Genomic DNA, 23,920 nt, shown 5'->3' on the forward strand with positions numbered 1-23,920 from the left:
GAAGCTCTGGGATTGGTAGAGGAGTAGTGAGAGGAAGCTATTGGATGGGTAGAGGAGTAGTGAGAGGAAGCTCTGGGATTGGTAGAGGAGTAGTGAGAGGAAGCTCTGGGATTGGTAGAGGAGTAGTGAGAGGAAGCTCTGGGATTGGTAGAGGAGTAGTGAGAGGAAGCTCTGGGATTGGTAGAGGAGTAGTGAGAGGAAGCTCTGGGATTGGTAGAGGAGTAGTGAGAGGAAGCTCTGGGATTGGTAGAGGAGTAGTGAGAGGAAGCTCTGGGATTGGTAGAGGAGTAGTGAGAGGAAGCTCTGGGATTGGTAGAGGAGTAGTGAGAGGAAGCTATTGGATGGGTAGAGGAGTAGTGAGAGGAAGCTATTGGATGGGTAGAGGAGTAGTGAGAGGAAGCTATTGGATGGGTAGAGGAGTAGTGAGAGGAAGCTATTGGATGGGTAGAGGAGTAGTGAAGGGAAGCTCTGGGATTGGTAGAGAAGTAGTGAGAGGAAGCTATTGGATGGGTAGAGAAGTAGTGAGAGGAAGTTATTGGAGGAGTAGTGAGAGGAAGCTCTGGGAGGAGTAGTGAGAGGAAGCCCTGGGATGGGTAGAGGAGTAGTGAGAGGAAGCTATTGGATGGGTAGAGAAGTAGTGAGAGGAAGTTATTGGAGGAGTAGTGAGAGGAAGCTCTGGGAGGAGTAGTGAGAGGAAGCCCTGGGATGGGTAGAGGAGTAGTGAGAGGAAGCCCTGGGATGGGTAGAGGAGTAGTGAGAGGATGCTATTGGATGGGTAGAGAAGTAGTGATTATAATGTTCAGAGTGTAATGAGACAGGGCCGGACTGGGACCAGAAATCGGCCCTGACATTTCTAACACGCCTGCACATTTTTTTCCTTGGTGATCCAATTATTAGCCAGAAAATTCTAATTTTTCACAGAAAACCCAAGTTAGACAGGCCCATTGGGCTAAAAATGGACCAGCACATCTGACATTTGCCTGACATGCCAGATTGCCAGTCTGCCCCTGGTAGGAGGCCCAAGGGTCTACTTGACATTCACTTTGGTTTTGTGTTTTCCTATTGTTATATTTCTGAGCTGCAGCTAAGCCCCATGTACACTAGTATGGTGCAGCTAAACCCAATGTACACTAGTATGATACAGCTACGCCCAATGTACACTAGTATGGTGCAGCTAAACCCAATGTACACTAGTATGATACAGCTAAGCCCCATGTACACTAGTATGATACAGCTAAGCCCCATGTACACTAGTATGGTGCAGCTAAGCCCAATGTACACTAGTATGATACAGCTAAACCCAATGTACACTATTATTTTCTCATCTCCTCATCTCTCTCCTTGGTAATTCAGTAGCATTATCACACCCAAATAAGTCATCTTTATGGTAACCAGAGACTGTGGAGGGGTTAGGGTGTAGAGTTAAGGGTTGGGGATTCGGAAAGGGGGGAGGGAGTGGAGAACCTGGAATCTAGCCATCCACCACAGGAGGTTGGTGGCACCTTAATTGGGGAGGACAGGCTCGTGGTAACGGCTGGAGAGGAATGGTATCAAATGGATGCTATTCCATTGGCTCCGTTCCAGGTATTATTATGAGCCGTCCTCCCCTCAGCAGCCTCCACTGCCGTCCACCCTCTTATTTCTTCCTGTGTTAACAGTCGGATTCTCTTGTTATAATGTCAGGGGGAGACATGGTACACAATAACTGTGGTTGAGTTCTCTGACTCAAGACATCCTACTGTTTCTATCTATAGAGAACAATAGTCTATCTCCACAATACCAAGGCTCTGAAATCAGGAGTGTATTATTACCAGTGACAATAATTTCCTAAAACAATTATTATAACGTCTTGGCAAACCTCTCTGTCTCTGTGGTCCCTACCAGGCCTCTACCAGAAGATGGAGACATGGAGGACAGGGGGCTCACTGACAACACGACAAGTATGTAGAGCAAAAGTTTATTTTCTCCAGTCCATCAATTCAAACATTTCTGCCAGTAAAATGTGCATAGTGATAAACTGTCCTCTCCTCTCCTCTCCTCTCCTCTCCTCTCCTCTCCTCTCCTCTCCTCTCCTCTCCTCTCCTCTCCTCTCCTCTCCTCTCCTCTCCTCTCCTCTCCTCTCCTTTCCTAACCTTTCCTCTCCTCTCCTCTCTTCTCCTCTCCTATCCCCTCATCTTTTCTCCCCCCTCTTCTCCTCTCCTCTTATCTCCTCTTGTCTCATCTCCTCATCTCCTCTCCCCCCCTCTCTTCACCTTTCCTCCCTCCTCTCTTCTCCTCTCCTCCCCCCTCACCTCCTTTCTTCACCCTCGCCGCCCCTTCTGTCTCCTCTACTAGCTCCCCCTAACACCCTGAACGTTGGTGTTTGGGGTGAGTCGTCGGCCCTGCATAAGCGCCGTACGCTGGTAGCTCCGGACATGAACATGTCGCTGGACCAGAGCGAAGGTTCCGTCCTGTCAGATGACTTCTTAGGTAACCCTGACGACCTGGATGTCAACGTGGACGACATGGACACGCCCGACGACAACGACTCCTTGGAGTTTATCACCAACGGCAACGACCTGGAGTGGGAAGGTCAGACAGGGGTCACATGGTCTGTGGGGGAAGGGAACAAGATGTGAAGTATAACTACAATATACAATATACACAATTAGCACATCATTTTGAGATAAAGCAAGACAAGTGAGTAACTTTCAATTTTATGTTCTCTGATGAAACTAAGATGCAAGTATATTGAGAGGATGACCAGCATCCACCCCTCATGGTTTTCAGACGACACTCCTATAGTGAGTTCCAAGGGTCTGCCTGGAGGCCAGACAGAGGAGGAGGAGGAGGCAGGCAGACTGTGGAGGACAGTGATCATAGGAGATCAGGAACAGAGGATAGACATGGCTGTCATCAGACCATACCTGAGGGTGGTCACACATGGAGGTTGGTGTCAGGGGATGGAGGTTAGGTTGGGGGGGGGGGTGACGATGACAATATATGTGTGTGTGTGTTCCGAATCGAGTAAATGATTCCGCCTCTCTCTCTCTCTCTCTCTCTCTCTCTCTCTCTCTCTCAGGTTACTACGGTGAGGGTCTGAATGCCATCATAGTGTTTGCGGCGTGTTACCTGCCAGAGAGCAGCTGTGAGGACTACACTTACATCATGGAGAACCTCTTCCTGTAAGAACCCACACCGTGTTGTGTGTGTTTTCCCTCGGGAATGTGTATTTAATATGAGTTGTGTGTATATTTTCCCCCACACACATTATTGAATTATGACTATAACACATTTCATACAATTATATGGTTTCAGGGTGGAATACTTTAGTCATTATCTTGAACATACAAATTATTCTATCAGTTTTCCCTCAGGAATGTGTGTTTAATATGAGTTGTGTGTACGTTTTCTCTCAGGAATGAGTATTTAATATGAGTTGTGTGTTTTTTCCCTCAGGAATGTGTATTTAATATGAGTTGTGTATGTGTTTTCCCTCAAGAATGCGCATTTAATAATTATATGGTTTCAAGGTGGAATACTTTAGTCATTATCTTCAACATACAAATTATTTTATTAGTTTTCCCTCAGTAATGTGTATTTAATATGAGTTGTGTATGTTTTCCCTCAGTAATGTGTATTTAATATGAGTTGTGTGTTTGTTTTCTCGTCAGCTATGTGATCAGTAGCCTGGAGTTGTTAGTGGCTGAGGACTACATGATTATCTATCTGAACGGAGCTACGCCTCGCAGGAGGATGCCTGGTATCAGCTGGCTAAAGAGGTGCTACCACACCATCAACAGGAGGTAAATTACAATTTACGGAATGGACCTTTAAATGTTGTGTCAGGTTAATTGTGTTTATGGTGTGTTTATAGATGTGTAATGTCATGATTATAATGTGTTTATAGATGTGTAACCTATGCTGTATGAACATACAGTTAATGTAAATGGTATTTTAATGTCCTCTGCAGGTTGAAGAAGAATCTGAAGTGGCTGGTCATTGCTCACCCATCCTGGTTCATCCGTACAATCCTGGCCATCTCCAGACCCTTCATCAGGTAAGACCCCTCATTATCATCATCATCACTGCACCTGGGGAGGGCATGGGAGCCGGGAGGAGCAGCCTCAGGACTCAGAGAGAGGAGCAGCCTCAGGACTCAGAAGGAGGAGCAGCCTCAGGACTCAGAGAGAGGAGCAGCCTCAGGACTCAGTGGGAGGAGCAACCTCGAGACTCAGACGGAGGGCATGGGAGCAGGGAGGAGGGAGGTGCAGTTTCGGGACTCAGACGGAGAAGCAGCCTCAGGACTAAGTGGGAGGAGCAGCCTTAGGACTCAGAGGGAGGAGCAGCCTCAGGACTCAGAGGGAGGAGCAGCCTCAGGACTCAGAAGGAGGAGCAGCCTCAGGAACCTAAAGAACCATTAGAGAAAACAATGTTAAAGTGGTTCTAATTTGACATAACTGGTATCGCATTTGACCCAATTATGCAAGATTTAGTTCTAGCTTCCGAGATGAATGTGATTCAGACTATAAAAATCTCTCTTCCTCTCTCCATCCATCTGTCTCTCTCTGCTGCAGTGTGAAGTTCCTGGATAAGATCCGCTATGTTCACACATTGGATGAGTTGAGCCAGCTGATTCCTATGGACCACATACAGATCCCAGAATGTGTCCTGCAGTAAGTCCCCATTGCCACCAGGGGTCACCGATGAGGCACCTTGTTTAGCCTGCTCACCTTACAGGAGACGCAGCTCAGCTATGGAGTGTGTGCTATGTATATCACAGGAAGTTGGTGGCACCTTAATTTGGGAGGACGGGCTCGTGGTAATGGCTAGAGTGGAATCAGTGGAATGATATCAAATGCATCAATTCCAGTTGCGCCGTTGCAGACGTTATTATGAGCGATCCTCCCATCAGCAGCCTCCTGTTATGTATATGTACAGAATGAGTACATGTATGTGGGTCTATATGGCTGTGTTTACACAGGCAGTCTTATTCTGATCTTTTTCCACTAATCAGATCAGTATCTTTTGCCAGTAATTGGGCAAAAGATCAGAATTGGGCTGCCTGAGTAAAAGCAACATAAGAGAGCTTTGAATATAAGGGTCTAAATCAGTGATCCCTCTCATAATCAGGTTGCAAAGATGGTTTGCTGCCAGGAATATAAAATTAAATTAAACTAGTTGTTTCTGAGGTAAAAAACAACAACAACAACATTACACTCACACTAGTTGTATTTATTTCCAGATGTGATGACCAGAAGATGATAGCACAAAAAGAAAGGTAACAGAGACATATTTTATGTGGTAAGCGTAAATACACGACATGATCAAAAAGTATGTGGACACCTGCTCGTCAAACATCTCATTCTGAAATCATGGGCATTAATATGGAGTTGGTCCTCACTTTGCTGTTATAACAGCCTCCACTCTTCTGGGAAGGCTTTCCACTAGATGTTGCAACATTGCTGCGGGGACTTGCTTCCATTTACCCACAAGAGCATTAGTGAGGTCGTGCACTGATGTTGGACGATTAGGCCTGACTCGCAGTCGGCGTTCCAATTCATCCCAAATGTGTTCAATAGAGTTGGGGTCAGGGCTGTGTGCAGGCCAGTCAAGTTCTTCCACACCGATCTTTACAAACCATTTCTGTATGGACCTCGCTTTGTGCACGGGGTCATTGTCATGCTGAAACAGGAAAGGGCCTTCCCCAAACTGTTGCCACAAAGTTGGAAGCACAGAATTGTATAGAATGTCATTGTATGCTGTAGTGTTAAGATTTTCCTTCACTGGAACTAAGGGGCCCAAACCATGAAAAACAGCCCCATATTGTTTTTCCTCCTCCACCAAACTTTAAAGTTGGTGCTATGCATTGGGGCAGGTAGCGTTCTGCTGGCATCCGCCAAACCAGATCTGTCCGTCATACTGTCAGATGGTGAAGTGTGATTCATCACTCCAGAGAACACGTTTCTACTGCTCCAGAGTCCAATGGCGGCAAGCTTTACACCACTCCAGCCGATGCATGGCATTGCGCATGGTGATCTTAGGCTTGTTTGCGGCTACTCAGCTATGGAAACCCATTTCATGAAGCTCCCGACAGAACAGTTCTTGTGCTGACGTTGCTTCCAGAGGCAGTTTGGAACTCGGTAGTGAGTGTTGCAACCGACAACATACTTTTTTTTTTACGAGCTACGCGCTTCAGCGCTCGGTGGTACCTTCTGCCTGCCACTTCGCTGCTGAGCCGTTGTTGCTCCTAGACGTTTCCACTTCACAATCACAGAACTTACAGTTGACCGGGGGAAGCTACGTTGAAAGTCACTGAGCTCTTCAGTACGGGTCTTTCTGCTGCCAATGTTTGTCTATGGAGATTGCTTGGCTGTGTGCTCAATTTTATACACCTGTCAGAGCAGCGGGTGTGGCGGAAATAGCCAAATCCACTCATTTGAAGGGGTGTCCACATACTTTTGTAGTGTACATATGTCCTATCCTTTATAATGTCCGGCCCATAATAAATATCTCTTATGGAGTCCATAGGCAGGAGATGGAGCATACCAAGTCTGCATCCCCCACGGAAAGGTGAGCCTATTTCACTGTGCCGACAATACAGCTTCTGTAACAGTACAAATCAATTGATTCCTTCTTTACATTGCCTGAGACTTTTCCACAGTCAACCCTAGCGGGCAAAATGGGTTGAACTGACGCCATCTCAATAAGAAAACAATCCGTTCAGCTTGTAAACTGATCGTAGTGGAGATCATTTTGACCAGCTTTTGTCGGCTAGGAAGAGGCTTTGCTGAGGTAAAACAAAATGAGTCATTTCTGCATAAATGCACATTTAACGCCCTGGACCAGAGCTATGCGACCCAGTGCTTTGCGTCACCGTCATAAGTTTCGTATTGAATTGTGGCAACAGCAGGCTACAACACAAACAGTAGGAGCTGTAGGTATGACACTTCCGCTGAGAAGGCCGAGGTCAATGTTAGAGGACACGGGTCACAACCTTTAGAGGTAACATCTCTCCCTATCAGTTCTAACAACTGCACCCTGTTTTAGCTGATCACAAGGTTTTCATGTCAGTCAATTTCACTGAACTTTATGATGTATTAAGAGGACGTCATTAGGACATGTATCTACAGGACAACCTCTTCTTAGGTTTTTAACTGTGTCAGCCTGTTCACATTAGGATATTAGGACTCTCCATTTAAATTTACGTACCTGGGTAACACCCCCCCCCCCCTTCTCTCTCTTCACATTAATTTAAAGTCTGTTACATAAAGCTCATCTGCTCCTCTCCTTAGCACATTGTATCTCTCTATCCCCGCCAAAGTTCAGGGCTATTTATACTAGGAAACATTACTAGGACATAACTAGGACAGAGTTGCAACCGGTTGAAAAACAACACGGTTGAGACGAGGGAAGTACCCTCCCCCTAGAGTCCCATCACCCTAGAGTCCCATCACCCTAGAGTCCCACCACCCTCGTGTCTCACTTCCCTTGTGTCTGAAAGTACCCTCCCCCTAGAGTCCCATCACCCTAGTGTCCCACCACCCTCGTGTCTCACTGCCCTTGTGTCTGAAAGTACCCTCACCCTAGAGTCCCACCACCCTCGTGTCTCACTGCCCTTGTGTCTGAAAGTACCCTCACCCTAGAGTCCCACCACCCTAGAGTCCCACCACCCTAGAGTCCCACCACCCTAGAGTCCCACCACCCTCGTGTCTCACTGCCCTCCCCCTAGAGTCCCATCACCCTAGAGTCCCATCACCCTAGAGTCCCATCACCCTAGAGTCCCATCACCCTAGAGTCCCATCACCCTAGTATCCCACCACCCTAGAGTCCCATCACCCTCGTGTCTCACTGCCCTTGTGTCTGAAAGTACCCTCCACCTAGTCTCATCACCCTAGTGTCTCATCACCCTAGTGCCCCAGCCCTCCACCACCCTAGTGTTTCACCACCCTAGTGTCTCACCTCCCGAGTGTCTCGCCCCCCTTGTGTCTCGCCCCCCTTGTGTCTCACCTCCCCAGTGTCTCCCCACCCTAGTGACCCAGTTTCTCACCACCCCCAGTGTCTCCTCACCCTAGTATCTTAGCCCTCCACCACCCTAGTGTTTCCTCACCCTAGTGTCTCATCACCCTAGTGTTTCACCACCCTAGTGTCTCAACACCCTAGTGTCTTACCACCCCAGTGTCTCAACACCCTAGTGTCTTACCACCCTAGTGTCTCAACACCCTAGTGTCTCACCTCCCGAGTGTCTCGCCACCCTAGTGTCTCATCACCCTAGTGTTTCACCACCCTAGTGTCTCACCACCCTAGTGTTTCACCACCCTAGTGTCTCAACACCCTAGTGTTTCACCACCCTAGTGTCTCAACACCCTAGTGTTTTACCACCCCAGTGTCTCACCACCCTAGTGTCTCAACACCCTAGTGTTTTACCAACCTAGTGTCTCACCTCCCGAGTGTCTCGCCACCCTAGTGTCTCATCACCCTAGTGTTTCACCACCCTAGTGTCTCATCACCCTAGTGTTTTACCACCCTAGTGTCTCAACACCCTAGTGTTTTACCACCCTAGTGTCTCAACACCCTAGTGTTTTACCAACCTAGTGTCTCACCTCCCGAGTGTCTCGCCACCCTAGTGTTTCACCACCCTAGTGTTTCACCACCCTAGAGTTTCACCACCCTAGTGTTTCACCACCCTAGTGCCTCATCACCCTAGTGTCTCACCACCCTAGTGTCTCACCACCCTAGTGTCTCACCACCCTAGTGTTTCACCACCCTAGTGTCTCAACACCCTAGTGTTTCACCACCCTAGTGTCTCAACACCCTAGTGTTTTACCACCCCAGTGTCTCACCACCCTAGTGTCTCAACACCCTAGTGTTTTACCAACCTAGTGTCTCACCTCCGAGTGTCTCGCCACCCTAGTGTCTCACCACCCTAGAGTTTCACCACCCTAGTGATTCACCACCCTAGTGATTCACCACCCTAGTGATTCACCACCCTAGTGATTCACCACCCTAGTGATTCACCACCCTAGTGCCTCATCACCCTAGTGTCTCACCACCCTAGTGTCTCACCACCCTAGTGTCTCACCACCCTAGTGTTTCTCCACCCTAGTGTCTCAACACCCTAGTGTTTCTCCACCCTAGTGTTTTACCACCCCAGTGTCTCACCACCCTAGTGTCTCAACACCCTAGTGTTTTACCAACCTAGTGTCTCACCTCCCGAGTGTCTCGCCACCCTAGTGTCTCATCACCCTAGTGTTTCACCACCCTAGTGTCTCATCACCCTAGTGTCTCATCACCCTAGTGTTTTACCACCCTAGTGTCTCAACACCCTAGTGTTTTACCACCCTAGTGTCTCAACACCCTAGTGTTTTACCACCCTAGTGTCTCAACACCCTAGTGTTTTACCAACCTAGTGTCTCACCTCCCGAGTGTCTCGCCACCCTAGTGTCTCATCACCCTAGTGTTTCACCACCCTAGAGTTTCACCACCCTAGAGTTTCACCACCCTAGTGCCTCATCACCCTAGTGCCTCATCACCCTAGTGTCTCAGCACCCTAGTGTCTCACCACCCTAGTGTCTCACCACCCTAGTGTCTCACCACCCTAGTGTCTCACCACCCTAGTGTCTCACCACCCTAGTGTCTCACCACCCTAGTGTCTCATCACCCTAGTGTCTCACAATCCTAGTGTCTCACCACCCTAGTGTCCCATCACCCTAGTGTTTCACCACCCTAGTGTTCTCCCCATACCCTAGTGTCTCACCACCCTAGTGCCTCATCATCCTAGTGTTTCACCACCCTAGTGTCTCATCACCTTAGTGTTTCACCACCCTAGTGTCTCATCACCCTAGTGTTTCACCACCCTAGTATCTCATCACCTTAGTGTTTCACCACCCTAGTGTCTCATCACCCTAGTGTCTCATCACCCTAGTGTTTCACCACCCTAGTGTCTCACCACCCTAGTGTCTCATCACCCTGGTGTCACACCACCCTAGTGGTCACCAACCCAGTGTTCAAGCACCCCAGCAGGTGTTTATTTTACAATGCCCTCTCTTCCTCATCAGCAAACCACTGCGCTCACCCCACCACCTCAATGTCTCAGCTCCCCACCTCCCCAAAACCCCAGCAGCATTACACCACCAGTGTATCTGTCTGTGGCAGACTGTGCTAGGTGTCCTAGTGGTCTATATATCACAAGCCATAACCCTTACCACAGCTGCCATTGAGTTAGGCTGATACACCAAGGGCCTTGGTTGATATCCCTGCGATGGCAGGGGGACGGAGAGGGAGGGAGGGAGGGACACTGTCGCTCGTGTACAGGAGGGAGAGGATCAATAAATAAACTGAAATATAACACAAGGAGTAGCTTACCTCAGTGGAATGATATTAATTGAGGAATTAGCCACTGCAGTATGTTGAGTTGTATTTATATAGTAGACTGTGGGCGGCACTGTATGCCCACTGTGGGTTATTGAGTTATATTTATATAGTAGACTGTGGGCTGTACTGTATACTCACTGTGGGGTGTTGAGTTGTACAGGTGTGGCCAAAAGTTTTGAGAATTACAAATATTTATTTTCAAAGTCTGCTGCCTCAGTTTGTATGATGGCAATTTGCATATACTCCAGAATGTTATGAAGAGTGATCAGATGAATTGCAATTAATTGCAAAGTCCCTCTTTGCCATGCAAATGAACTGAATCCCCCCCCAAACATTTCCACTGCATTTCTGCAGAAGGCTTCATGGCACCCAAGAAAGTCCAGCAAGTGCCAAGATCGTCTCCTAAAGTTGATTCAGCTGAGGGATCGGGGCACCACCAGTACAGAGCTTGCTCAGGAATGGCAGCAGGCAAGTGTGAGTGCATCTGCATGCACAGTAAGACGAAGACGTTTGGAGGATGGCCTGGTGTCAAGAAGGGCAGCAAAGAAGCCACTTCTCTCCAGGAAAAACATCAGGGATAGACTGATATTCTGCTAAAGGTACAGGGATTGGACTGATGAGGACTGGGGTAAAGTAATTTTCTCCGACGAATCCCCTTTCCGATTGTTTGGGGCATCCGGAAAAAAGCTTGTCCGGAGAAGACAAGGTGAGCGCTACCATCAGTCCTGTATCATGCCAACAGTAAAGCATCCTGAGACCATTCATGTGTGGGGTTGCTTCTCAGCCAAGGGAGTGGACTCACTCACAATTTTGCCTAAGAACACAGCCATGAATAAATAATGGTACAAACACATCCTCCAAGAGCAACTTCTCCCAACCATCCAGGAACAGTTTGGTGAAGAACAATGCCTTTTCCAGCATGATGGAGCACCTCAACTGGCAGCTTCATTAAATAGTACCCGCAAAACACCAGTCTCAACGTCAACAGTGAAGAGGCGACTCTGGGATGCTGGCCTTCTATGCAGAGTTGCAAAGAAAATGCCATATCTCAGACTGGCCAATAAAAATGAAAGTTTAAGAAGGACAAAACAACACAGACACTGGACAGAGGAACACTGGACAGAGGAACACTGGACAGAGGAACACTGGACAGAGGAACGCCTAGAAAGTCAGCATTGTGGAGTCGCCTCTTCACTGTTGGCGTTGAGACTGGTGTTTTGTGGGTACTATTTAATGAAGCTGCCAGTTGAGGACTTGTGAGGCGTCTGTTTCTAAAACTAGACACTCTAATGTACTTGTCCTCTTACTCAGTTGTACACCAGGGTCTCCCACTCCTCTTTTGATTCTGGTTAGAGACAGATTGCGCTGTTCTGTGAAGGGAGCAGTACACAACATTGTACACAACATTGTACGAGATCTTCAGTTTCTTGGCAATTTCTCACATGGAATAGCCTTCATTTCTCAGAACAAGAATAGACTGACGAGTTTCAGAAGAAGATTCTTTGTTTCTGGCGATTTTGAGCCTGTAATCGAACCCACAAATGCTGATGCTCCAGATACTCAACTAGTCTAAAGAAGGCCAGTTTTATTGGTTCTTTAATCAGAACAACAGTTTTCAGCTGTACTAACATAAGTGCAAAAGGGTTTTCAAATGATCAATTAACCTTTTAAAATTATAAACTTGGATTAGCTAACAACGTGCCATTGGAACACAGGAGTGATGGTTGCTGATAATGGGCCTCTGTACGCCTTTGTAGATATTCCACTAAAAATCAGCCGTTTCCAGTTACAATAGTCATTTATAACATTAACAATGTCTACCCTGTATTTCTGATCAATTTGATGTTATTTTAATGGACCAGAAATGTGCTTTTCTTTCAAAAACAAGGACATTTCTTTAGTGACCCCAAACTTTTCAACGGTAGTATACATATATAATTTTTACATATAATTAGGCATAATGATTATGGCTCTAGATTGCAGGAAAAATTTGTTTCAGATTGTTTTAAAATGCAAAATTCTCGAAATTCCAGAGGGGGGGCCAACCTCACGTACTCAGTGCCCCCTCTAAAATAATGTATGCATGATTCCCCTGCCCATGAAGGTGGTTAACTTTCAAGAACGCCCCGGTTACACTAGAGACCAAAGCTCTGCCCGCAAGCGGCGGTGTTCTTTGATGTTACACTGTACTGTAGGAGTAAGGTTTGTTCTTTGATGTTACACTGTACTGTAGGAGTAAGGTTAATGGAAGCTGCCATTTAGGCAGGGACATACACCAGGGATCTGGGCTGGAATAGAAGAAGGAACACGATCTGTTCTGTACAGGAAGTAGAGGACAATATGACTAATTGTGGAATGATATCAATGATGAGAATTCAGCTACTGGGCTATTGTTCTTTATATGAAGTTGTTGTTGGTGGTGGTGATGATGATGATGATGGTGATGGTGGTGGTAATGATGGTGGTGATGATGATGATGATGGTGGTGGTAGTGATGGTGATGATGATGTTGGTGGTGATGATGGTGGTGATGATGGTGATGGTGGTGGTAGTGATGGTGATGATGGTGGTGGTGATGATGGTGGTGGTGGTAGTGATGGTGATGATGATGTTGGTGGTGATGGTGGTGGTGATGGTGGTGGTGGTGGTGGTGATGATGATGTTGGTGGTGGTAGTGATGGTGATGATGATGTTGGTGATGATGATGGTGGTGGTGATGGTGATGATGATGGTGGTGATGGTAGTGATGATGATATTGATGATGACGATGATGGTGATGACGACAACAATGAGGATGGTGGTGAGGATGATGATGATGATGGTAATGATGGCGGTGATATAAATGTGTCTCTATCTAAAACCATTCCAGGTAAAACAAGAATCCACAACCCTGCTGATGATTCATGAGGATACTGTCTATCAATATAGGGTAAAAGACTTCTTGGCTGAAGATAAAGGACTGATGGAGAAATGATGAGGACTGGTGTGTGGGTGAAGAGGGCTCCTGACATTACATCAACATCATCCTACCTTGTCTTACTTTCCACACAGCAGATACCCTGGTCTGTCTGTGCCAAGGAATACACCTACCCTGGCAGATAGCCTGACCTCTTTCCGATTGGAATAAACCTACCCTGGCAGATAGCCTGACCTCTTTCCGATTGGAATAAACCTACCCTGGCAGATAGCCTGACCTCTTTCCGATTGGAATAAACCTACCCTGGCAGATTGCCTGACCTCTGTCCCAAGGAATAAACCTACCCTGGCAGATTGCCTGACCTCTGTCCCATGGAATAAACCTACCCTGGCAGATAGCCTGACCTCTTTCCGATTGGAATAAACCTACCCTGGCAGATAGCCTGACCTCTTTCCGATTGGAATAAACCTACCCTGGCAGATTGCCTGACCTCTGTCCCAAGGAATAAACCTACCCTGGCAGATTGCCTGACCCCTGTCCCATGGAATAAACCTACCCTGGCAGATTGCCTGACCTCTGTCCCATGGAATAAACCTACCCTGGCAGATAGCCTGACCTCTTTCCGATTGGAATAAACCTACCCTGGCAGATAGCCTGACCTCTTTCCGATTGGAATAAACCTACCCTGGCAGATTGCCTGACCTCTGTCCCATGGAATAAACCTACCCTGGCAGATAGCCTGACCTCTTTCCGATTGGAATAAACCTACCCTGGCAGATTGCCTGACCTCTGTCCCATGGAATAAACCTACCCTGGCAGATAGCCTGACCTCTTTCCGATTGGAATAAACCTACCCTGGCAGATTGCCTGACCTCTGTCCCATGGAATAAACCTACCCTGGCAGATTGCCTGACCTCTGTCCCATGGAATAAACCTACCCTGGCAGATAGCCTGACCTCTTTCCGATTGGAATAAACCTACCCTGGCAGATTGCCTGACCTCTGTCCCATGGAATAAACCTACCCTGGCAGATAGCCTGACCTCTGTCCCATGGAATAAACCTACCCTGGCAGATAGCCTGACCTCTTTCCGATTGGAATAAACCTACCCTGGCAGATAGCCTCGCTTCCACTTACCATTTCTCCTTGCATGAATCAATCAGCTGTGATCTAGCCTGCTGCATGATGAACATGCATTGGGCTGATGCAAGATGGCTGGATGAACTCTGTTAAATGTGTTTATTTCCTTCGAAGGGACAAGAACAGGCTTTGGTTGGTACAAGCCAGATGTACATAGTTGTAATAACATTGTAATAACGTAATGTATTAACATTGCTGTAATACAAGTATGAAGGTATATGTGTGCAACAAGCAATAATGTTTGATATAAATGTGTTGGTTATCTTTTTTTCTTCAATGTATAAATGCTACTGTTTTTAAATAATGTGCAATATAAGCAGTTCCTCTTCTGAACTGACCAAATTAATTCAGAGGTTGTTACTACTGTAACGAATGAAATATGTTTTAGTTTTCTCTATTGCTCCTTTGTGTGTTGTGTTTTCTGAAGGTTACTAGACAGATGGCATGCTGGTTAAAATTTTCTTCCTCGTCATCTGGGATATTTATTAAAAAAACTAGCCTCGGTAAAAAAAATATCCTGGGTACCAGTCTGTTTCTGTTATCATTTCACACCTCGCCACTTCTTGTCATGCCATGTTTTGGGGCGGCAGGGTAGCCTAGTGGTTAGAGTGTAGAGGCGGCAGGTAGCCTAGTGGTTAGAGCGTTGGACTAGTAACCGGAAGGTTGCAAGTTCAAAACCCCCGAGCTGACATGGTACAAATCTGTCGTTCTGCCACTGAACTGGCAGTTAACCCACTGTTCCCCTAGGCTGTCATTGAAAATAAAAATTGGTTCTTAACTGACTTGCCTAGTTAAATAAAGGTAAAATGTTTGGAGTGGCAAGGAATGGAATGATAGTACAGACTGGTACACAGGACAGATCAAAACATTACTGATGATCTTAATTTCCTGGTTTATTGATGATCTGTCTCAATTCCTCTATTTCCATGTAGAGATCTTACTTTACATTTATCTATTGTTGTTACATCTATGATGCAATGCATTTAAATAACCAAATTAACTGTTTTAAATTATGTGAATTTATATATATTAGTGTGTGCTGTTCATTGTTTGTAATCCAATTTTGTTGGAAAAATCCAATCAAGATACTCCAGTTCTTGCTATCGAACAGCCTCTCCATATTATTTGACCTATTAAAGTGTGATTGTTATCCTGAGTGGAATGTTTTTAATTAGTAGTTTCATTGACTGGCAACTAAAAACAGAGAGCTTTTATTGCTGTTATTTATGTTAGGCGGAGCGACACAGGGGAACCCAAGAGCAGACTCAGATGAGGTAACAAGGATGAATGAAACAAAATACTTATAGTTACACAGAGAGATATGGAGTGCAGATCAGGGGAAGCTTGGATGAGTTGCAGAAAAACGAGATGTGGAGAATTGAGGTTGGAGTTAGCTGAGTAGAACAGTGTAAACAGGTCCTGAGGGGAATCAAAGCTAGTGGTGGTGAGTAAAATCCAGAGCAATGTAGTTGGGTGGTGAGATGTGGAACAGGAGACAGGAGCCAGAGGCAGAGCAGTAATGAGCAGAGATTACGATCTGGCAGAGTGCAAGTGGCAGGACTGAGTATTTGTTGAAGTCTTCATTATGGAACGAGTTGCAGCTGGTAGGGATCTGCTCTGACTCCAGCACACCTTTCTCCAACCGCACAATCACACAGAGAGGGATAGGGAGAGAGAGAATGTACAGGGGGATTAACTGCAGGTCAAGAAGACCCCGGATGAACACCTGAGGGCGTAGCAGAAGCAGATGTGACAGTACGCCCCCCTCTACGGACGCCACCTGGCGCATGACCCGTCTTGTCTGGGTGTGAGGTATGAAAATCCTGTAAGAGGGAGGGATCCAGAATGTGACGACGGGGCACCCAGCAGCGATCCTCAGGCCTGTATCCTTCCCAGTCCACCAGATACTGCCAACCTTGGCCCCGATGGCGCACATCCAAAATCCGCCGGACGGTATAGGCAGATGGTCGTCAATGAGCCGAGGGGTGGAGGAGGAGCTGCAGGAGGGGACAGGAGCAGACCGGTTTAATTAAGGATACATGGAAGGTGGGGTGAGTTTTGAGAGAGTCTGGGGATTTCAAATGAACAGCAGAGGGGTTTATGACACAAGCAATCTCAAAGGGGCTAATGAATCAGGGAGGTGTTTTTTTGGAAACCACTGTCAGGGGCAAGTCCTTAGATGAAAGCCATACCTTTTGGTCTTGAGTGTAGACTGGGGCTGAAGCAAGGCAAAGGTTAGCTTGGGATTAGGTCCTGGTGGAGGCATGAAGAAGGGCAGCCTGGGCCCTCCAGGTGCGCCGACAACAGCGCATGTGCTCCTGGACTGAGGGCACCGCTACTTCGACCTCTTGGGCAGAGAACAAGGGTGGTTGGTAACCCAGAGCACACTCATAGAGTGTGACACCTGATGAGGCGTTGATTAGTGTGTTGCGGGCATATTCCACCCAGGGTAGCTGGGCACTCCAGGAGGAAGAGTTAGCCGAAGTCACACAGCGTATTGCAATTTCCAACTCCTGGTTGGCCCACTTGGTCTGGTCATTGGTCTGGGGGTGATATCCAGACGAACGGCTGACATTAATACCCAGAGCTGTGCAGAAGGCTGTCCATACCTGGGATGTAAACTGGGGTCCTCTGTCAGAAACAATGTTACTAGGGATGCCATGCAGCCGCAAAACATGGGATACCAGCAGGTCCGCAGTCTCTCGGGAGGACGGAAGCTTGGAGGGGAATGAAGTGAGCCTCTTTGGAAAATCAGTCAATAATAGTGAGGATGACTGAGTTACCATTCAATGGGGGAAGCCCAGTGACGAAGTCCAAAGCTATGTGTGACCAGGGCCGACTATGTATGGGAAGAGGACAAAGCAGACCAGATGTAGCTTTGGTGGAGGTTTTGTTCCAAGCCCAGACCGAGCAGGCTGAGATGAATTCCCGAGCGTCTTTCTCCATAGTGGGCCATAAAAATCGCTGACGCAGGAAGGCGACAGTCCGGTTCATGCCAGGGTGACAGGTGAGGTGTGTAGAATGGGCCCATTGAAGATCATCAGAACAAACTAAATCTGGCACAAACAGAGCCTTACAAGGACTGTTTCTAGGATCAGGCTGGTTCAGCTGAGCCTGACGAACACGGGACTCAATCTCCCAGGAGACAGCAGCAAAGATACAGGAGGATGGCATAATGGTTTCTAGCCCGGAACTTGTGTTGTCTGCGGTCAACTGACGGGAGAGGGCGTAAGGCTTGGTCCGGGGCGATAAGTGAGTGTGAAGTTGAACAATGCCCACCTGGCCTGCCGAGAGTTCAGATGTTTGGCGGTCTGGATGTAGGCTAGATTTTTGTGATCCGTCCAACCAATGAAGGGAAGGACCGAACCCTCTAACCAGGGACACCACTCCTCAAGAGCCAGCTTAACATCCAGGAGTTCCCGGTTACCCATGTCAACATTTCTTCTTTCGGGACAAGACGGGACAAGGATGGAGCTTCTGATCTGAGGGAGAATGTTGAGACAGGAATTCACCTACCCCGGTGTCGGAAGCGTCCACCTCGAGGACAAACTGGAGTTCTGGGCCTGGCTGGGAAAGGATAGGACCAGAAGTGAAGCGATGCGTGCGTTCCCAGAACACTGCTTCTGCCTCAGGGGACCAGTGGAATGCAGTGGAGGTGAGTGGTGATTGGTGAGAGGCGCTGCCAAACGACTGTAGTCACGGATGAATCGTCTATAAAAATTGCCAAACCCCAGGAAATGCTGTAACTGCTTCAGATTCGTGGGCACAGGCCACTCTGTGACTGCCCTAACCTTGGCAGGGTCGATTCGTTGCTGTCCTTGAGCAATAATGTAATCCAATAAGGTTACAGAGGAAACATGAAACTCACATTTCTCAGCCTTAACAAACACCTTATTCTCCAATAGACTTTAGAGAACTTGGTGGACGTGTTGCTAGTGAGCCTCAAGGTCCTTCGAAAAAATAAGAATGTCATCCACATAGACAAAAACAAAACGCCCAATGACACCCCTCAGGACATCATTAACCAGGCTCTTTAAAAACAGGAGGGGTGTCAGTGAGACCAAAAGGCATAACCAAATACTCAATGTCCAAGTGGTGTGTTGAACGCCGTTTTCAACTCGTCCCCTACTGATGCGGACAAGGTGGTAGGCATTCAAGTTTAGTAAACACTGTGGAACCATGGAGGGGGGTCAAAGTAGCACTGATAAGTGGCAAAGGATACTTGTTCCTGACAGTGATCCTATTCAATCCACGGATGTCTATGCATGGCCTCAGTGACCCATCCTTCTTGACAAAGAAAAACCCAGCTCCCACCGGAGTGGACTTCCGGCGCCGACAGAGATGGCCGCCTCGCTTCGCGTTCCTAGGAAACTATGCTTTTTTTTGTTTTTTTACGTGTTATTTCTTACATTGGTACCCCAGGTCATCTTAGGTTTCATTAGATACAGTCGAGAAGAACTACTGAACTTAAGAGCAGCGTCAACTCACCATCAGTACGACTAAGAATATGACTTTCGCGAAGCGGACCCTGTGTTCTGCCTTTCACCCAGGACAACGGAATGGATCCCAGCCGGCGACCCCAAAAAACGACTTTGAAAAAGTGGAAAACGAAGCGGTCTTCTGGTCAGACTCCGGAGACGGGCACATCGTGCACCACTCCCTAGCATTCTCCTCACCAATGTCCAGTCTCTTGACAACAAGGTTGATGAAATCCGAGCAAGGGCAGCATTCCAGAGGGACATCAGAGACTGTAACGTTCTTTGCTTCACAGAAACATGGCTCACTGGAGAGACGCTATCGGAGATGGTGCAGCCAGCTGGTTTCTCCACGCATCGCGCCGACAGAAGCAAACATCTTTCTAGTAAGAAGAGGGGCGGGGGCGTATGCTTTATGGTTAACGTGACGTGGTGTGGCCAAAACAACATACAGGAACTCAAGTCCTTCTGTTCACCTGATTTAGAATTCCTCACAATCAAATGTAGACCGCATTATCTACCAAGGGAATTCTCTTAGATTATAATCACAGCCGTATATATTCCCCCCCAAGCAGACACATTGATGGCTCTGAACAAACTTTATTTGACTCTTTGCAAACTGGAATCCATATGTCCGGAGGCTGCATTCATTGTAGCTGGGGATTTTAACAAGGCTAATCTGAAAACAAGACTCCCTAAATTTTATCAGCATATCGATTGCGCAACCAGGGCAGGAAAAACCTTGGATCATTGCTATTCCAACTTCCGCGACGTATATAAGGCCCTGCCCCGCCCTCCTTTCGGAAAAGCTGACCACGACTACATTTTGTTGATCCCTGCCTACAGACAGAAACTAAAACAAGAAGCTCCCGCGCTGAGGTCTGTTCAACGCTGATCCGACCAATCTGATTCCACACTCCAAGACTGCTTCCATCACTTGGACTGGGATATGTTCCGTATTGCGTCAGACGACAACATTGACGAATACGCTGATTTGGTGTGCGAGTTCATTAGAACATGCATTGAAGATGTCGTTCCCATAGCAACGATTAAAACATTCCCAAACCAGAAACCGTGGATTGATGGCAGCATTCGCGTGAAACTGACAGCGCAAACCACTGCTTTTAATCAGGGCAAGGTGACTGGAAAAATGACCGAATACAAACAGTGTAACTATTCCCTCCGCAAGGCAATCAAACAAGCGAAGCGTCAGTATAGAGACAAAGTAGAATCTCAATTCAACGGCTCAGACACAAGAGGTATGTGGCAGGGTCTACAGTCAATCACGGATTACAAAAAGAGAACCAGCACCGTCACGGACCAGGATGTCTTGCTCCCAGGCAGACTAAATAACTTTTTTGCCCGCTTTGAGGACAATACAGTGCCACTGACACTGTCCACAACTAAAACATGCGGACTCTCCTTCACTGCAGCCGACGTGAGGAAAACATTTAAACGTGTCAACCCTCGCAAGGCTGCAGGCCCAGACGGCATCCCCAGCCGCGGCCTCAGAGCATGCGCAGACCAGCTGGCTGGTGTTTACAGACATATTCAATCAATCCCTATCCCAGTCTGTTGTTCCCACATACTTCAAGAGAGCCACCGTTGTTCCTGTTCCCAAGAAAGCTAAGGTAACTGAGCTAAACGACTACTGCCCCGTAGCACTCACTTCCGTCATCATGAAGTGCTTTGAGAGACTAGTCAAGGACCATATCACCTCCACCCTACCTGACACCCTAGACCCACTCCAATTTGCTTACCGCCCAAATAGGTCCACAGACGATGCAATCTCAACCACACTGCACACTGCCCTAACCCATCTGGACAAGAGGAATACCTATGTGAGAATGCTGTTCATCGACTACAGCTCGGCATTTAACACCATAGTGCCCTCCAAGCTCGTCATCAAGCTCTCGACCCTGGCTCTCGACCCCGCCCTGTGCAACTGGGTACTGGACTTCCTGACGGGCCGCCACCAGGTGGTGAGGGTAGGCAACAACATCTCCACCCCGCTGATCCTCAACACTGGGGCCCCACAAGGGTGCGTTCTGAGCCCTCTCCTGTACTCCCTGTTCACCCACGACTGCGTGGCCACGCACGCCTCCAACTCAATAATCAAGTTTGCGGACGACACAACAGTGGTAGGCTTGATTACCAACAATGACGAGACTGCCTACAGGGAGGTGAGGGCCCTCTGAGTGTGGTGTCAGGAAAATAACCTCACACTCAACGTCAACAAAACTAAGGAGATGATTGTGGACTTCAGGAAACAGCAGAGGGAACACCCCCCTATCCACATCAATGGAACAGTAGTGGAGAGGGTAGTAAGTTTTAAGTTCCTCGGCGTACACATCACAGACAAACTGAATTGGTCCACCCACACAGACAGCATCGTGAAGAAGGCGCAGCAGCGCCTCTTCAACCTCAGGAGGCTGAAGAAATTTGGCTTATCACCAAAAGCACTCACAAACTTCTACAGATGCACAATCGAGAGCATCCTGTCGGGCTGTATCACCGCCTGGTACGGCAACTGCTCCGCCCACAACCGTAAGGCTCTCCAGAGGGTAGTGAGGTCTGCACAACACATCACCGGGGCAAACTACCTGCCCTCCAGGACACCTACACCACCCGATGTCACAGGAAGGCCATAAAGATCATCAAGGACAGCAACCACCCGAGCCACTGCCTGTTCACCCCGCTATCATCCAGAAGGCGAGGTCAGTACAGGTGCATCAAAGCTGGGACCGAGAGACTGAAAAACAGCTTCTATCTCAAGGCCATCAGACTGTTAAACAGCCACCACTAACATTGAGCGGCTGCTGCCAACACACTGACTCAACTCCAGCCACTTTAATAATGGGAATGGATGGGAAATGAATTTATCACTAGCCACTTTAAACAATGCTACCTAATATAATGTTCCCTACATTATTCATCTCATATGTATACGTATATACTGTACTCTATATCATCTACTGCATCCTTATGTAATACATGTATCACTAGCCACTTTAACTATGCCACTTTGTTTACATACTCATCTCATATGTATATACTGCACTCAATACCATCTACTGTATCTTGCCTATGCCGCTCTGTACCATCACTCATTCATATATCTTTATGTACATATTCTTTATCCCCTTACACTTGTGTCTGTCTATAAGGTAGTAGTTTTGGAATTGTTAGCTAGATTACTTGTTGGTTATTACTGCATTGTCGGAACTAGAAGCACAAGCATTTCGCTACACTCGCACTAACATCTGCTAACCATGTGTATGTGACAAATAAAATTTGATTTGATTTGAGAGGAAGAAGGCCTGTATTCTTCCATAACTTCTTGCTCGGGCGAGAGAGGTTATACAACCTGCTACTAGGGAGAGGAGCTCCAGGCTGAAGCTCGATAGCACCGTCGTACCGCCGATGGGGCGGCAGAGATGGAGTGTTGTGCTTACTGAATACAGGAGCTAGACCGTGATATTCTGGAGGAATGGAAGACAGGTCTGGGGGTTCTGGAATGGACTGGGGTGCGTACAAGGCAGGAGGAAGGGCAGAATGTAGACAATTAGAATGACTCAAATGTACTCCAAGTAGTTACCCTTCCGGTGGACCAGGCCAATCTGTGGGTTGTGTACCTTTAACCATGGGTGACCCAGAACCAGAGGTGAGTGAGAACAGTCGATGATGTGGAAACTGATCTTTTCCTGGTGATTTCCAGAGAGACGCAGGATAACAGGAACAGTTCTCTCCAAAACACGGAAGAGTAGTTTTCCATTGTGTTGGCATCCAGAGGTGAAGTGGTGGTAGTGGTGGTGAGTAAAATCCAGAGCAATGTAGTTGGGTGGTGAGATGTGGAACAGGAGACAGGAGCCAGAGACAGAGCGGTAAATGAGCAGAGATTACGATCTGGCAGAATGGAAGTGGCAGGACTGAGTATTTGTTGAGGTCTTGATTATGGAACGAGTTGCAGCTGGTAGGTATCTGCTCTGACTCCAGCACACCTTTCTCCAACCACACAATCACACAGAGAGGGAGAGGGAGAGAGAGAGTACAGGGGGAGTAACTGCAGGTCAAGAAGACACCGGATGAACACCAGAGGGAGTAGCAGGAGTAGATGTGACAATTTATGAGTACATTATCTCTTATACACACACGCGCACACAACCACACCCACACCCACACATAAGTCTGCTGTTGCTGATGAGGCTGTAAGCACAATGGTATCAAAGCCATTTCCCGGTAATAAAACTGAAGAGACTGCCACATTTTCATATATCCTTTTAGATTAACTCCAGGCCTATATAGAGACAAGAGTTGTTCCTGGTTAGGTTTGAGCATTAAATGAGGCTCTGCATGGGTCAACTCCTGGCCCACTTGACAAAAGCAAAGCCTATAAAAATATCAGTCATTCTGTGAGTCCTTACATAATTCATGTCCAATAAAAAAATATATCAAATATCAAAAAACATTTTGAGGATCTGAGGACCTATGCCAAATCTTTTCAGTCTCCTGAGGGGGAATAGGTTTTGTCGTGCCCTCTTCACGACTGTCTTGGTGTGCTTGGACCATGTTAGTTTGTTGGTGACGTGGACACCAAGGAACTTCAACCTCTCTGTGGTGTCATCGGTAAACTTAATGATGGTGTTTGAGTCGTGCCTGGCTGTGCAGTCATGAGTAAACAGGGAGTACAGGAGGGGGCTGAGCACACACCCCTGATGGGCCCTTGTGTTGAGGATCAGCATGGCGGATGAGTTGTTACTAGAGGTCGACCGATTCATCGGAATGGCCGATGAATTGGGGCCGATTTCAAGTTTTCATAACAATCGGTAATCTGCATTTTTGGAAACCAATTATGTGTCCACGAGGAGACTGCACTGACTACCTGTTACGCCAGAGCAGCAAGGAGCCAAGGTAAGTTGGTAGCATTAAACTTATCTTATAAAAAACAATCAATCTTAACATAATCACTAGTTAACTACACATGGTTGATGATATTGCTAGTTTATCTAGCTTGTCCTGCGTTGCATATAATCGAT

At 47.3% G+C, this 23,920-nt stretch overlaps 1 protein-coding gene and 1 long non-coding RNA gene across 54 annotated transcripts in view; one reads left to right on the forward strand and one right to left on the reverse strand.

Annotated features, from left to right (window-relative positions):
* LOC118371504 (caytaxin-like) overlaps positions 1-13,405 on the forward strand; it is a 52,616-nt gene extending 39,211 nt beyond the window's left edge. For 4 of the 7 annotated variants that reach the window (XM_052476074.1, XM_052476077.1, XM_052476078.1 and 1 more), the window contains 10 exons: positions 1,885-1,940; positions 2,335-2,571; positions 2,770-2,928; positions 3,062-3,164; positions 3,654-3,785; positions 3,953-4,039; positions 4,557-4,655; positions 5,225-5,260; positions 6,511-6,552; positions 13,282-13,405. In XM_052476074.1, coding sequence (XP_052332034.1) covers positions 1,885-1,940; positions 2,335-2,571; positions 2,770-2,928; positions 3,062-3,164; positions 3,654-3,785; positions 3,953-4,039; positions 4,557-4,655; positions 5,225-5,260; positions 6,511-6,552; positions 13,282-13,327 — 997 coding nt within the window. In that variant the 3' untranslated portion in view covers positions 13,328-13,405. Of the gene's footprint in view, positions 1-1,884; positions 1,941-2,334; positions 2,572-2,769; positions 2,929-3,061; positions 3,165-3,653; positions 3,786-3,952; positions 4,040-4,556; positions 4,656-5,224; positions 5,284-6,503; positions 6,553-13,222 lie in introns of all 7 variants that reach the window. The other 3 variants (XR_008076794.1, XM_052476076.1, XM_052476075.1) reach the window with 3 other exon arrangements.
* Positions 13,328-16,708, reverse strand: LOC127910924 (uncharacterized). Of its 47 annotated transcripts, none has more exons than XR_008076831.1 (6): positions 14,163-16,707; positions 13,993-14,120; positions 13,823-13,950; positions 13,696-13,780; positions 13,611-13,652; positions 13,482-13,525 (listed from the first exon to the last, which is right to left on the reverse strand). It is a non-coding gene; the product is annotated as an uncharacterized LOC127910924 (long non-coding RNA). The 47 variants fall into 47 exon arrangements; XR_008076819.1 differs by having other exon boundaries at positions 13,491-13,568; XR_008076822.1 differs by lacking the exon at positions 13,482-13,525 and adding an exon at positions 13,328-13,439 and having other exon boundaries at positions 13,526-13,780; positions 14,163-16,708.
* Between the last annotated feature and the right edge of the window lie 7,212 nt (positions 16,709-23,920).

The sequence above is a fragment of the Oncorhynchus keta genome, chromosome 23 (genome assembly GCF_023373465.1).
Source record: "Oncorhynchus keta strain PuntledgeMale-10-30-2019 chromosome 23, Oket_V2, whole genome shotgun sequence".
Lineage (NCBI taxonomy): Eukaryota > Metazoa > Chordata > Actinopteri > Salmoniformes > Salmonidae > Oncorhynchus > Oncorhynchus keta.